The 15,013-nt window shown below is 47.1% G+C and overlaps 1 protein-coding gene across 2 annotated transcripts in view; it reads left to right on the top strand.

The window, feature by feature from the left end:
- The window catches only part of COL13A1 (collagen type XIII alpha 1 chain), a 158,496-nt gene that overhangs the window by 83,735 nt on the left and 59,748 nt on the right, over positions 1-15,013 (top strand). For both annotated transcript variants that reach the window (XM_054983302.1, XM_054983303.1), the window contains 2 exons: positions 7,738-7,791; positions 10,636-10,680. In XM_054983302.1, the coding sequence (XP_054839277.1) occupies positions 7,738-7,791; positions 10,636-10,680 (99 nt within the window). The remainder of the gene's footprint in view (positions 1-7,737; positions 7,792-10,635; positions 10,681-15,013) is intronic.

The following is a 15,013-nucleotide window of genomic DNA, read 5'->3' as shown; positions in this document are numbered from 1 at the left end:
ACTAGAAAGGGTCCTCTCTGACAGTGTTAAACAGAGACACCCTCTCTTCTCTTTCTATAGAGGAAAGGAGAGGTATTTTTCCTCTTGCAAGATTGCTTTCAAATGGCATAAATTTATCATGTTGCTTTCATCACCACTGTTAATGCAGAGGCATACATGTTGGTAATGGAGCTTCCACACATGGGAGTTTTTTAATGTACTTATTTCTGATTTCCCCCCGTTTTTCATGACTGCGCTATAGAGTCATAATGCATCTATTAAAAATTGGAATAGAAATTTTAAAAGTGACAGTAAATTACAACATGATATAACCATTACTGTTTTTTTAAAAAAAGACTTCAAAAAGCTGTCTGTTGGTAGGAAAGTGGTACTCACATGGGGCTGATAAGAAAATGATGCCAATATGGTACCTCAGTAGAGCAGGAAAATATACACCTTTCCTTTAAGATGAAGTGCTGTGTTCTTTCCAAAAATACTGGAATAAAGCAGGTTTAGGAAAGAGTGTGTTGAGGAGGGGAGAAACCTTTGAACATGACAATTACATTTCAACACTGTGTGGAAACTGTAAGTTTAGAAGCCAAAGCAGAGGAAAATCTCCACAGCCCAAATACAAGACATGCTTCACTGTTTCCACCACCATCTCTTTGAGGGAAAAAATCCAACTCTTTAATAGAAGACTGCAGTGAGGAGCTGCTTGCACTTTCTACAAAAGCCTTGCAGAAGAATAAACTTCTCCATTCCTCAAGTCTTCTCCATTCTTCAGGCCGTAAGACTTTGGGAAGGGAAGTAACAGTGGCAACTACAAATATTGGGCTTGACTACAAAGCCAAGTCAAATTAAGGGAGTTTGGTACTTAACAAACGTAGCAATGCAGAAATTAATTACACTTCTCTGTAAAAGTGTAATTCTGCTATTTGTCTTACTGCTTACTGCTAGTTCCGTGAGTCTGCCCAGGAGGCATGTCGAGCCAGCAGTAAGACAAATAGTCCTCCCCCCAGAGCACTTTTCTATTAGTGAAAGCAGGCAGGAGGGACAGAGGGAATGATGATGCTTCTCCTGCCTCTGCACACTTGGCACCCAATTTGTGCCCCCGCGCCCTACCAAACTATTTTAAAGATAAGCATCAGGTCATACATTAAATGTGAGTTGGGCTAGGGCTTCCCCCAACCCAACTAATATTTGAAGTATTGTCTAATCAGACCCCGGGACTCTACTAGCAACCCCATCATTATTGATCCAAGATTACTGTGGCCTGGCACAAGCATTTGCTGAAAGAGAAATTGTATTCCCATTAGAAAAGAAGGGTTAAGTTTTAGGAACTGGTAAGCAGAACTGTAATCTGGGTTTTTTAAAAAAATACTTGGCATTTACTCTACACTGTATAATAGGTGAGGTGCCTCTGCTTCCTTCATGTAGGATAATAGAATATATTATTCATCTTCGTTCTTCTGTGCCTCCACACATGGGGACTGCGCAGGCGCAGGCCAGCCGCCGGAGAATTTTCTAGAGCTTCCATGGCTCCGAAGGGGCCGTTTGTCGCGCGCCTCAGCGACCGTTTCCCGCCCAAACGGTCACGTGATCCTCCAGCGACCAACGGCCCCTTCCCTCAGTTCTCTTCTTGCCGCCGCTTGGAGAGAACGTGAGCTTCGTTGCTCTGTGCTTTGTGCTTTTTCTGACTTCTGATTGATCTTTGGCTTTTGACTTTGGACTTCGGACCTCGACTACTCTTCGGCTTACTGATTTGGACTTTGACTGGACTCGGTAAATACGACCCGGATTGTTTGACCTCTCTCTAGCGTGCCCCTGAAGATGGCCTCAAAGGCTCTCTTTAAGCATTGCTTACAATGCCACACAAAAATGGCCAAGACCGATGGCCATGAACTGTGCCTCTTTTGTTTGGGGGAGACCCACAATGTGTCGGCCTGTAGGATTTGCCAGGGCTTCACCAGCAAGGCCCGGCAGGAGCGCAAGGCCCGACTGAACTCCTCCCTGTGGCAGAAGGTCATGTCCGGAGGCGCCCCGTTACCTTCCCCCAAGGCCGGCCCTAGCCCCTCTGCCGAACGGCAATCAAGAGCTGGCTCAGTGGCCTCCGCGAGGTCGGGGTCGAAACCGCGTCCCCCGAGTGCCTCGGCGTCGAGAGCGGCCTCTCCAGCGCAGGGACCGGTGCGGCCGCCCCGTAGCGCATCTTCCACCAGGTCGGATCCGAGACCGTCATCGGAACCGAGGATCCGGGTACCGAGTCCCCGATCGGAACCGACGACCGGGTCGATTCCGATGAAGTCTAAGAGGTCGAAGCCGAGGTCCCCTTCGAAGGCGAGGAGCGCGTCGGTTCCGAGGTCTTCTTCGGAACCGGCAAAGAAGAAGAAGAAGACCAAACATCATCGGTCGCCGCATCCCGCTCCCCAAGAGGAGGTCATCGTGCTTCCTCACACGCCTTCCCCTCATCTGGGTTCCCCCGAACCAGAGGAACTCGCCGTGCCGGTGCCGGATCCGATGGCCTTCGAGACGGTGCCCGCAGAGTTCTCGTCGGGGCCGGAGCCGAGCCCGCGCCGTCGGAGCCGACCATCGCCTGCTCTTCAGTCGCCGAGGCTGGAACCGAGCCCGTCTCCTCGTCGGAGCCGTCCTTCCCCTGCCCGTCCATCTCCACCAGCTGCTGGTCGTGAGCGACGTCGGTCTGGGGACAGTGTCCGATCGGCCCGGTCCACTGCGTCCCAACATCGACAGGCCTCCTACCTCCCCTCGCCATACCGTTGCCAGTGGGAAGGGGCACCTGCCGGCTTCTCCATGTCGGAACCGGGGCCATCGACGTCGAGGCCGGCGTGGGCTCCCCCTCCACTCCAGGTTCCGGAATCCCAGCTCGGTTCCGATGAGGAGGATGTGGAGAGCTTTGGCGGCTACCAGTCGGAGTCCTGGTCCGAACCGTCGCCGGCTGAGGAGCTAGTGCCATCTGCGGACTCGCCATTCGAGGACCTCCGCATCTACGCCGACCAGATGGCAAGGATGGCCAAGGCTCTCGAGATGGACATCTCTTCAGCAGCCCCCAAGACCAAGGACAAGCTCCTCAAGCGTATCTATGGGGATAATCCGGCGTCCGTTGGCTTCCCCATGCTCGAGGGTATTGAGGAGATTGTGGAGAAGGTGTGGCAGGTGCCCTGTGATCAGCCTCCAACATCCAAGCGCATCGAGCAGCTTTACAAGATCAAGCAGGGCACCTGGCCGGCGTTGGTGAAGCACCCTCCACCTTCCTCCTTGGTCACAGAGGAGTTCAATCCCCGGAGGTCGGGTCACTCCTCGGTGCCTGCCGATAAAGAGGGCAAGAAGCTTGATGCCATGGGCAGGCGCCAGTACATTGTAGCTTCGCTGGGTCTGAGGATTGCCAACTACCAGACCATCATGGCAGGGTACCAACTGTACCTCTGGGAGAAGTTGGCGTCCTATACCCGAGACCTCCCACCTGAGCAGAAGGCTGTGGTGTCCCTGCTGCAAACAGAGGCTGTCCGGCTGTCTAAACAGCAAATGAATGCTGGGAGCCACGCTGCTGACACTGCTGCTAGAGGGATGGCTTCGGCGGTGGTCCTCAGGCGCCACTCTTGGTTACGGTCGACGGCCCTGTCCCAAGAGGTGCGTTCCAGGGTGGAGAGCATGCCCTTTGAAGGGGACTCGCTGTTCTCCAAGTCCACCGACGAGACCCTGAAGAAGAAAAAGGAGGACAGGCAGACGGCGCGGTCCTTGGGTCTGGCTCCAGCGGACAAGCCCTCCTCCAGGTCACGGTACGCCCCCCGGTCTGGCCCTTACCATTACCAGGGCAGATACCAACAACAGCGGCCGGGCTACCACCAGTATCCTGCATACCAGCAGCGGCCTTACCCTCCCGCACAACAGCAGAGGAGGCGTCGGCCCTTCAAGCCTCGTCCGGCACAACAACCGGCCCAGCAGAAAGATCAGCAGGGCACCGGGAGGCAGTACTGACGGGTCACGCCAGCCGTATCCCCGAACTTTTCGGACAGACTGAGTCCACTCCTCTCTGAGTGGGAGTCAATAACATCTGACTCATGGGTCTTAACTATTGTTGAACTGGGATACGGGCTGGAGTTCGTTGAGCTGCCTAGATGCAGTTCACCCCTGACAGCTGTCAATAACACTATGGCCGAGCTGGATGCGGAGATTGTGTCGCTCTTGGCCAAGGGTGCTGTGGAAGAATTGCCCTATGAGGATTCTGTACAGGGGTTCTTCTCTAGGTTCTTCCTGGTCCCCAAGAAGGATGGGGGCTTACGTCCCATTTTAGATCTGAGGGGCCTTAATGCCTTCCTCAAGGTGACCAAATTCAAAATGGTTACGTTGGCGGCTGTGATCGCCTTGCTGAAACAGGGAGATTGGTTTGCGGTTCTTGACTTAAAGGACGCATACTTTCACGTGGGCATACGGAAGGAGCACAGGAAATACCTGAGCTTTGTTTACCGGCAAAGGGTTTTCCAGTATAAGGTGCTCCCCTTTGGCCTGTCCACTGCCCCACGTGTGTTCACTAAATGTGTGGCCCCTGTGGTTTCCTTCCTACGGGAAGAAGGCTGTACCATCTTTCCGTACCTCGATGACTGGCTCATCGTGGCTGAATCGGAGTCTAGGCTGGTGCAGGACATTGGCTTGGTACTTAGCACTTGCCAACGCCTGGGACTCCTGGTAAACTTTGAGAAATCCAAACTGGTGCCCAGCTGCAAGGTGTCCTACATTGGTGCACTGTTAGACTCTGTGGAGGGTAAGGCTCTGCTCCCCTTGGAGAGGGCTCGGTCCCTAAGGGGTCTAGTGTCCGTGTTTAAAAGGAACCGATTCCAGTCTGTGCGCACTATCCAGTGCTTACTAGGGCATATGGCAGCGGCCACCTCTGTGGTGCCTTTCGCTAGGCTGCGTATGCGCCCGCTCCAGAATTGGTTTGTGCGGAGGTACGATGCTCTGCTGCACCCTCCGTCCCTCAAATTCTCTATCCCGAGGGTCATCCTCTCCTCCTTGGACTGGTGGCTGTCTGATGACAACTTGTTTAGAGGGACCCCCTTTGGGTATCAGCACCATGACGTCACGGTTACCACTGATGCCTCTCTGCTGGGATGGGGGGCTTACTGTGGTGATGTATCTGTGCAGGATGTCTGGTCTGAGAGGGAAAAGACCCTCCATATCAATGTGCTTGAACTAAGGGCCATTCGTTTCGCACTTGTGTCTCTTACAGCACTGCTGAGGAATCGTCAGGTCTTGGTGCAGACGGACAACACGACTGCCATGTACTACGTGAATCAGCAGGGGGGCACAGTGTCTATGGCCCTGTGCCGGGAAGCCACGCTCACTTGGCAGTGGGCTATCAGGAACGGCGTGTCGCTCCGTGCTATACACGTGGCTGGGTCAGACAATGCCCGGGCAGATGCCCTCAGCAGGGTCCCTTTGCTGGACCACGAGTGGGAACTGAACGTAGAGTGCGTTGGGCCGATCTTCCAGATGTGGGGTCATCCAGTGATAGACGTATTCGCCACTGCGGCGACCACCAAGGCCCACACGTTCTGTTCCAGGGCAGGGAGCGACCCCCTCTCTATTGGGGATGCCTTCCAGTTTACGTGGACGCAGGGCTTGCACTACATGTTTCCTCCGTTCCCCTTGATTCCCAGGGTCCTGTGCAAGATAGAGGAGGACGGGACGGACTGCATCCTGGTGGCCCCCTTCTGGCCACGGCAGGTTTGGTTCCCGAAGCTCCTGCGGATGTCCCAACGGACGTATGTGAGTCTGCCCCCTCGGCAAGACCTTCTCCTAAACGGGAGCCTAGTCCACCACGATCCCAGGAAGCTGCACCTAACGGCTTGGCGGATCGTTCCTCCCCGATAGGCTTTACTGACGAGGTACAGAGGGTCCTCCTGAATGCTCGTCGGCCATCCACTAGGCGCGCTTATGCGGCCAAGTGGCGCAGGTTTGAGCTCTGGGCACTTGCCAGAGGAGTGGTGCCTGACAGCAGTCCCTTGGGGGTTGTGTTCGAGTATTTGTGCCACTTGCGTGGCCAGGGCTTGAAGGTGTCCTCCCTCAAGGTCCACCTAGCAGCGATATCAGCTGCTCACACCCGAGTTGAGGGTGCTACGGTGTTTTCTCACCCACAATCCCGCCAGTTTCTTAAGGGCATGTACAATCTTTACCCACCTGTGTCGGCGCCAGTGCCTCAGTGGTCACTGTCCTTAGTGCTCTCACGTCTCATGTTGCCTCCATTTGAACCAATGGCTACCTGCCCCTTGGATATGCTATCCTACAAGGTGGTGTTCTTGGTGGCCGTCACATCGGCCAGAAGGGTCAGTGAGCTGTCTGCGCTGCGGTCTGACCCTCCCTTTCTTGTGTTTCATCCCAACAAGGTGGTCCTGCGTCCCTGCCTCGGGTTCCTGCCCAAGGTGGTGTCCGCCTTCCACCTCTCGCAGGATATCTCACTACCTGCGTTCTTTCCTCAACCCTCCTCTAAGGGGGAAAAGGCCCTTCATTCCCTAGACTTGAAGAGGGCCCTAGCCTATTACCTGGATAGGACAAAGGGATTCCGCACCAGTCCTCACCTGTTTGTGTGTTTTGGGGCCAAGGACAAGGGTAACAGGGCTTCCTCACAGACCCTGTCTAGGTGGATTGTGACGGCCATTGGCAAGGCCTATTCCCTGGCAGGGGTGGCTTGCCCGCTTCGTGTCAGGGCCCACTCCACGCGGTCCCAAGCGTCCTCTTCGGCGCTCCTCAGGGGGGTGCCCCTGGTTAACATTTGTAAAGCAGCCACATGGTCCTCTGCAGACACCTTTGTCAGGCATTACGCCATTGATGTCAATGCGGAGCAGGATGTATCTGTGGCTAGGGCTGTCCTACACTCCCTTTTTTCCTGAAGGAGTTTTGGGATGACTTTCTTGGCGTACCTGCTGGGTACCCTTGAGTGAAAGAGTGTATATATGTACCTTGGGGTGTATATATGTAAATATTGAGTATTTATGTGTCCTTACACAGTTTTTTACATAGATGTATATATGCATATCTATTTGTTTATGCTTGTTTGTTCAATAAAATTGTGTTGGACTTCACCCCCGCCTTCCTTATTGTGTGAAGCTTGGTACACTCCCATGTGTGGAGGCACAGAAGAACGAAGATGAAAACAGGGTTAACATACCTGTAACTTATGTTCATCGAGTTCTTCTGTGCTGACACACAACCCTCCCTCCTACCCTGCTGTGAACTCCAATGCACGATAATGTAATGGCTGTAACGGAAATTGGTGTTTTTAAGGTGTTATGGCTGAAGTGTGTTGGTCAAGCGGCGGCAAGGGAGAACTGAGGGAAGGGGCCGTTGGTCGCTGGAGGATCACGTGACCGTTTGGGCGGGAAACGGTCGCTGAGGCGCGCGACAAACGGCCCCTTCGGAGCCATGGAAGCTCTAGAAAATTCTCCGGCGGCTGGCCTGCGCCTGCGCAGTCCCCATGTGTGTCAGCACAGAAGAACTCGATGAACATAAGTTACAGGTATGTTAACCCTGTTTTCACCACCATGTTTTCAGGGTATCATACAATAAAAGCGGTATGCACAAAATTGCATTTTTGTTTAGCTGTCACTAACAGTACGCTCTGTAACATATGTCTGGCTTTTACTGAGCTTGAGAACAGTTGTTTTGAGGAAAACAGAGTTTACATGTTTTTTTAAATGAAAGCATGCTGTTATTTCCATATTTTAAAGATAATGTTTTCCCCCCTCCCAGGGACCTCCTGGATTGCCAGGTGTGGCAGGTCCACCAGGACCACGTGGACAAAAGGTTACAATTATTTCTTGTGATTCACAAAAATTGACACAGGTTTGATCTAGCAAGAATTAAGGGCTTTTAATTTCTGATTTCAAAAGATCTATGTACGTACCTTTCCCATCTAGCTGAATTAGATTAAAAAATTGCTTAGCTTTGGGTTGCTTTTTAATAGTGCTATCCTAAGCAGAGTTACACTCTTCTAAGCCCATTGATGTTAGTAGGGTTGCTAGCCACCACCTGGCAACCTGTGGGAGTCATGGGGCAGTACTGTCAATTTTTTGCTGTTTCTCCTTCTGGCTGCCAGAGCAGCAGTGAGTAATGGGAGCTGGGAGTATAGGGATACCATTTCCCCACTTCTACTCACCAGGACAGCGGGGGAGGAAAAGTCAGGGAACATTGCCCCGGGCTTGCTGCTGGGGCAGTGCGACAAAATCACCTCTGAGAGTGATGACATCGCACCACCCTTGAGAGCACTCCTGTGCTTCTCAGTGAGCTGATTTTGGCTCCAAACAAACTGAATCAGGTCCATTTGGGGCCCAAATCAGCCCACTGAGAAGCATGTATGTGCTCTCTTACCTGCATAATGACGTCACTTCCCAGAAGTGATGTCATCGCATAGGCATGGGAGCGCCCCCCCTCCTGCCAGGAAGTTTGGAGTACATGGCATCCCTATGTCCCACCCCCTGACCCTGCAGGTAACCAGCAACTCGAGCTATCAGTGGACTTAGACAGATGTAATTCAGTTTATGATTTCACTGTAGATCTATTAAAAATTAAAATGTAATTGAACTACACAACCTGTAGGGCTATTTGTCCTTTGTAGTTGCCTTAATTTTATAATGTAATTGTTGTAAATCTTTTCTTTCTGCTCTTCATAGCTCACGTTATCATTTTATGATAATAAAACCTAGGCATAATATATACTCCTTTTTGCTTTCATTATCATTCTCCTCAACAATGGTTCTGCCCTTCCCAAGAAATCCTTCATTAGGACCAATGTGAGCCATCCATTTAACACATCCCACATTTTCCTGTGTAAGCTTGTTTCATTCCACTGGCCAGTAAAAGATTGAAGACAGATTATAAATGGTATTTTTATTCCCTGGTATCAGAGGGAGTGAGTACCTTCTTTACTTTTTAAAAAATTATTTACTTTATCATCCACCTTTCTCACTCAAGGCAGATTACACAGTGTAAATTGATACTTTTCTGCTTAATGGCAAACCTAAATGACCCCCCACACACACTAAATCAGGAAACTGTAACCGGGATAATGGCAGTTATCTTGTTTTAAAATTAATTTACCAAAAATGAAATAACTCTAGTAACTTAACATATGCAAGCCCACCCCTAAGATTAGTTTCAGGTCATGGCTTTGTGTGAGATTGTTGCACCATGCGGTGGTAGGAATTAAATTAACAACTACTTTGTCCTCATATACCACAGAGAAAGTATACTACAGAATTAATTATTGAATTTAACTACATATGCTGCTGACCGTTGGATGAGTATAGTGGGCACTGAGATATAGGTTGGGGAACAAGTTGCATTTCTTCACTTTCATTCTCCTATAGGTAATGATGATCAAAAATTTGAATGACTTTCAATGAGTCTATGTAGTGATAATTCCAGATGTGTAGTGATAATTCTAGATGGGTAGGTACTTCATAGCAGCAAAGAGGCCAGTTTTTTAAAAGATGCAATCAAAAGTGGAACCTGTTGAAAATAGAGTAGGTGAGGAATACTCCCAAGTAGAGATGGGCACGAACTGAAATACAACCCAAAATTTGTCACGAACCAGCTGGTTTATCAGAGCCCATTTCTGACGAACCGTCACAAACTTTAGACCGGTTCATTTGTTTTTTCAGTTTGTCACTGCTGACAGCCTGGCACCAATCAATCAGTTTCCTAGGCAATGAGGGATGGGCTTTCTGCAGATCTTATGCTGACGCAGAAGTGCTGTTTTGCTGACCCAGAAATGACATTTTCACAAACCAAACAAACCAGTTCATGAACCAGGGCAGGTTTGTGAAAGTTCGTGGTTCGTGAGACGTGACGAACCACGAACCGCATGGTTCGGATTTTTTCCAGTTCATGCCCATCTCTACTCCTAAGTCCCAACGATTAATAGATAAGCGAAGTAGGTTTAACATAAAATCTAACCTAGAAAAGTTGAGAGTGAAATATGATAAGTGAATCGAATTAGAAAGTTATAGGGATATAGCTGAACTAATTAATATATATAGGGGATAGGCTATGCAAGATATTAGCACCTATATTGAATGAGGAATTCCAAGGTCTTGTTAAGATGTGTGTGTGTGTGCGCGTGTGTGAAAACTTCTTGATAAATAAATCTCAATTCAGCAATTTCTTTTAAAAAAACTTCACACATCTGATGAGGTGAGCTCTGACTCATGGAAGTTTAAACTGGAGTAAATTTTGTTAATTTTTAAGGTGACATTGAACTGTTTTATTTTTCTCTATGTAATGGGACTGCTATGGCACCCTGATTGCAATGTAAATAGGTTTGCCCAGTAACAACCTGAAGATGCAACAGCAAATGATTCTCTCATTCACCCCCTCCTCCAGTTTATTTAACTAGTGGGATTCCAGTGTGGTTGCATAACAGGTGGTGGGCTGCTCTGTATCAGAGAACTTGAAGATACATTATAGATTTCCTGACTGCAATCTGAGAACTTTGTATGTAAATCAGCTAATAGGTGCATTGTAGATTTATTCATGAGACCAAGTAGATGTCACATTGCAGAGGACAGGTGCCATTTATTTGTTAGCCAAATCCCAAACTTCGTATACAAATAGGTGAAATTCTTTTTATTTTTGGTTTCTTTACCTTAGGGAGAAATTGGCCTGCCAGGTCCTCCAGGACGTGATGGTGAAAAGGTAAGGATACATTTCAGAATCAGTCATTTGAATTGGCAATACAAATTAATTTCATTTTTAAATTAAAGATGTTATTTTTTTCTCCCTGGAACTGAAATTTCTATTATAAAGGTTTTGATAATATTCTTTTTTAAACTCTGTTTCTGTAAAGCAAGAATGCTTTCTATGGCCCGGGTTTTACAAAATATGCCTGCCATTAGCTATATGGTATGAGATCAGACAGTGTTTTACTAAGGTAGGCCTGGATATCTTCATGCTAGACTGTCATTTATATTGGCAACAAATGTAAACTCTTTCCTTACCGTTGATTCTCATGCCTCTGTGTTTACAAATCAACTGACACATACTCCTGAATGCAAGGAGATTTTTGCATAGAGAAATCCTACACACATATACACTGGTATACTTTTGGGAAGACCTCTTTATGTAGCCTGGCCTTTTTCAGGTCAAGAGTAAAGTGACTGGTCAGAGAAATCTGACACTTACTCAAAAGTAAATACACTGTCAGGTTATGGATGACAGGCTATGGCAGACAAATCCTTGTACCATTGTTGCAAGAATCCAGGCTCTTGGTTAAATGGTTTTATTCAGAAATCAAATCATTTCCACAGATATATCCATAGGGTTACTCAGAAGCAAGGTAAGCTACTAAGCAGTCAGGATCAATTTGACAGGGGACTTCCGGTTTGGGATTTATGGAGGTCTAACGCAGCTCCATTTGCGGAGCTGACCGGACTGCCGTTTTAAGCGGCCGGCGGGGTGAAAATAGCCCGCGGCCGACTGCTCTCAGGCGGAGAGCAGGCAAAGAACGCTCGAGACCCTAGGGCGCGTTGATCTCGGACGAGGGGGGGCTCTACACAACGGGTCCCCTCCCGATCCTTGAGGTCCCACCCTGAGACGGGTCGGCTACAATCTCTGCGGCAGTTTTGGGGCCAACTCGGCTGGCATAAGACCTACATACCCAAGCTTCGATTGGGGGAAGAAGTGGAAAGGAGAATCTGAAATCGAAACAGCGATTACAACCCGAGAAAAGTGAAGGGAAGGTAAAGATCACTATCTTCCGATACGGGACAGATTGATAAAAACAGAGAGGAAAAAAAGTAGACTTTTAAACTGCAACAGACTAGTGAAAAGGAGGGGAAGCTTCGGCAGGAGTTGTATTAGAAAAGAGACTAAGTTTAAAGAAGTTATTAAAGAAATCGGACTATTGTTTTGAATACCTGTGGCTTTGGAGCTGTGAGAAAAAGACACCATCGCGAGATCTGCTGTGGGAAGACGGGAGACAGGAAGTGCGTAACGGCAATAGAGTGGCTGGAGAGAAGCGGCCCTGGCTGGAGGGCAGGAAGAAGGGAATCGCCATCTTTGAGAGGGGAAGGGCTGCGGCCTCAGCGGAAAAGGAAGTAGGCCATATTGGATTATAAAATTATAGAGAGACCATAGAGAAAAGACGCCCGACATTTTGGACCCTTTAAAATTAATTAATGCAAGAAGACCGGGACATTTGAAATAAAAAAGGTACTAAATTTAACGCCACGGAGTTAAGGAAGAGAGCGGACTCGTGGGAGCGAGCTAAAGCAAGCCCCACGATGTCGAAGAAAGAGTGGCAATCGGCAATAGAAAACCTGGATAAAAAACTTTTGGAGGTGATTAAAGAATTTAAAGACATGAAATTGGAGCTGATTAAAGAGGTTAAACAGACAGTAAAATCGGAGCTGTCAGAAGTAAAATCGGAGCTGTCAGAAGTGAAGAAAGGTATGGAAACAATACAAAGTGAATTACAAGGGACGCAGCAGAGAGTCAAAACAGTAGAAGGAGCGATGGAGAACCTAGCAGATACGCAACAAACAGAGATGAGGCAGATGAGGGGAAGGATGGCGGTTGCGGAAAGCAGACATATGGAGAAGCAGCTCAGATTTCGCGGCCTGCCGGAAGTGGAAGGAAAGACAGCGCAAGAACAGATGACGGAGGTGTTAGCTGAATACCTGGGGAAGGAGGAGGAGGATGTTGTGGCTATCCTAGATGTGGCATATCGTGTGAATTCGAGAATTGCAACCCAGAGGAAACTACCAAGAGACGTGATTGTACAATTTACAACAAGAAACATGAAAGAGAAGATTGTGACTAAACAGTTTCAAGATCCATTGGAGATCGATGGCAAGACAATTATCATAATGAAGGAACTACCCAGATCAGTGTTACTAGATCGGAAAAAATATAAAGGGCTAATCCAGATGCTGAAGGACATGAAAATTAGGTACAGATGGGAGCTCCCAGAGGGTTTGTCCTTCGAATTTGGAGGAGCTAAAAAGCGTATCAGGTCTGAGCGGGAGATGGAGCGATTTATAAGGGACAATGAAAAAGACTTACCAACAAGATTATGAATATGGAGTGTAAAGTATTATCTTGGAATGTAAATGGACTAAATTCACCGAATAAGAGAAAAAATATTTTTCACTGGCTATTAAAACAAAAATGTGACATTGTTTGTTTGCAAGAGACTCATATTCGAAAACAGGATGTAAAATATCTAAAACTGGGAAAATTGGGCAAAGATTTTGTAGCGGCCTCAAGTAAAAAAAAAAGAGGAGTGGTGTTGTATGTAAAAGAGGAGCTACAACCAAAATTTATAATGAAAGATGTGGAAGCCAGATTTGTAGCAGTGGAATGTACTTGGAATTTAAAGAGAGTGTTGGTAGTCGGAATCTATGCACCCAACGGCGCAAAAGAGAGCTTCTTTGAGGATTTGAGGAAGCATTTAGATGATCTTTCATATGACCAAATAATACTTGCTGGAGACTTCAATGGAGTGACAGACTTGGAACTGGATAAAAAGACTACAATGACACAAAAGAAAAGAGGACTATTACCAAAGCTCTTTTTTGAGTTGATTCAACAAGAGACTCTTGAAGATGTATGGAGGAGAGAATATCCTAAAAGTAGGCAGTTTACTTTTTATTCTGCAAGGCATTCCACGTTATCAAGAATTGACATGATCTGGGCCTCAAAAGATTTGGCGTTATGGACTAAAGATGTAGAAATAATGCCGATGGTAGGCTCAGATCATAACCCAATTATGTGGAAGCTGGGGAAAGGGAGGAAAAGGAAAGCATGGAGAATAAATGAGGATTTGTTACAGGAAAAAGAGAATATGGAAATATTGAGAAGAGAGACAAAGTTTTTCATTCAATACAACGTGAATAAAGAAGTACCAACTGATAAAGTTTGGGATGCTTACAAGGCGGTTATAAGGGGCATACTAATGGACTTAAATGGTAGAGCAAGAAAGAAGAAAGAGGAGAAGGGACAAGAGATTGAGGAGAAAATAAAAACTAAGGAAATACAGTTAAAAAAGAGACCAGGGAAAAAGAAATTATACCAGGAAATTAAAATATTGCAAGAACAGCTAACAGCAATGAGTAATAAAGAATTGGAGTGGAATCTCAAAAGGCTGAATCAGAAAGTGTTTGAGGGTGCAAATAAACCTGGGAAGTACCTGGCATGGCAACTGAAGAAAAGAAGGGAAAAGAAAACAATAAATAAAATTTGTGAAGATGACAAAACGTATTTGGAACAGAATACCATTAGTAGAGCCTTTTATAAATTCTACGCTAAACTGTATAATAAGAAAGAAGTAAATAAAGACTCAATAGCGTCATATTTGGAGAAAATGACACTTCCAGAAATCTCGGACGCTTGGAGAAATAAATTGAACAGTGAAGTAACGGATGAGGAAATAAGTAAGGCAATACAATCTGCAAATTTAGGAAAGGCGCCAGGGCCAGACGGACTTACAGCTAAATTTTATAAGACTATGGCCAATGAGCTGGCACCATTCCTAAAGGAGGTGATCAATGGAGTTTTAAGGGACCAAAGGATTCCAGACACTTGGTCTGAAGCGAACATATCATTGATCCCAAAAGAGGGCCAAGACTTGACTAGTGTGAAAAATTACAGACCTATATCGTTACTCAATAATGACTATAAAATCTTTGCGAAGATACTGGCGGAGAGACTGAAGGGGTGGCTTTCGGAAGTTATAGAGGAGGAGCAAGCAGGCTTTCTGCCAGACAGACAAATAAGAGACAATTTAAGGACAGTGATTGATGCTATTGAATACTATGATAAGCGTTGTGATAAAGAGGTTGGTTTCTTCTTTGTTGACGCTGAAAAGGCATTTGACAACTTAAACTGGGACTTTATGTTTGCCACTATGGAAAAGCTACAATTAGGAGAAAGATTCATCAGAGCAATTAAGGAAATTTATAGAGACCAGACTGCAGCAATTGCGGTAAATGATGAATTGACCAAGAAATTGACTATAAGCAAAGGAACA

Source organism: Eublepharis macularius, chromosome 6 (genome assembly GCF_028583425.1).
Source record: "Eublepharis macularius isolate TG4126 chromosome 6, MPM_Emac_v1.0, whole genome shotgun sequence".
In the NCBI taxonomy this organism is placed as follows: domain Eukaryota; kingdom Metazoa; phylum Chordata; class Lepidosauria; order Squamata; family Eublepharidae; genus Eublepharis; species Eublepharis macularius.
Note: the sequence above shows the minus strand (reverse complement) of the source record. Positions and strands in the feature narration are given on the sequence as shown.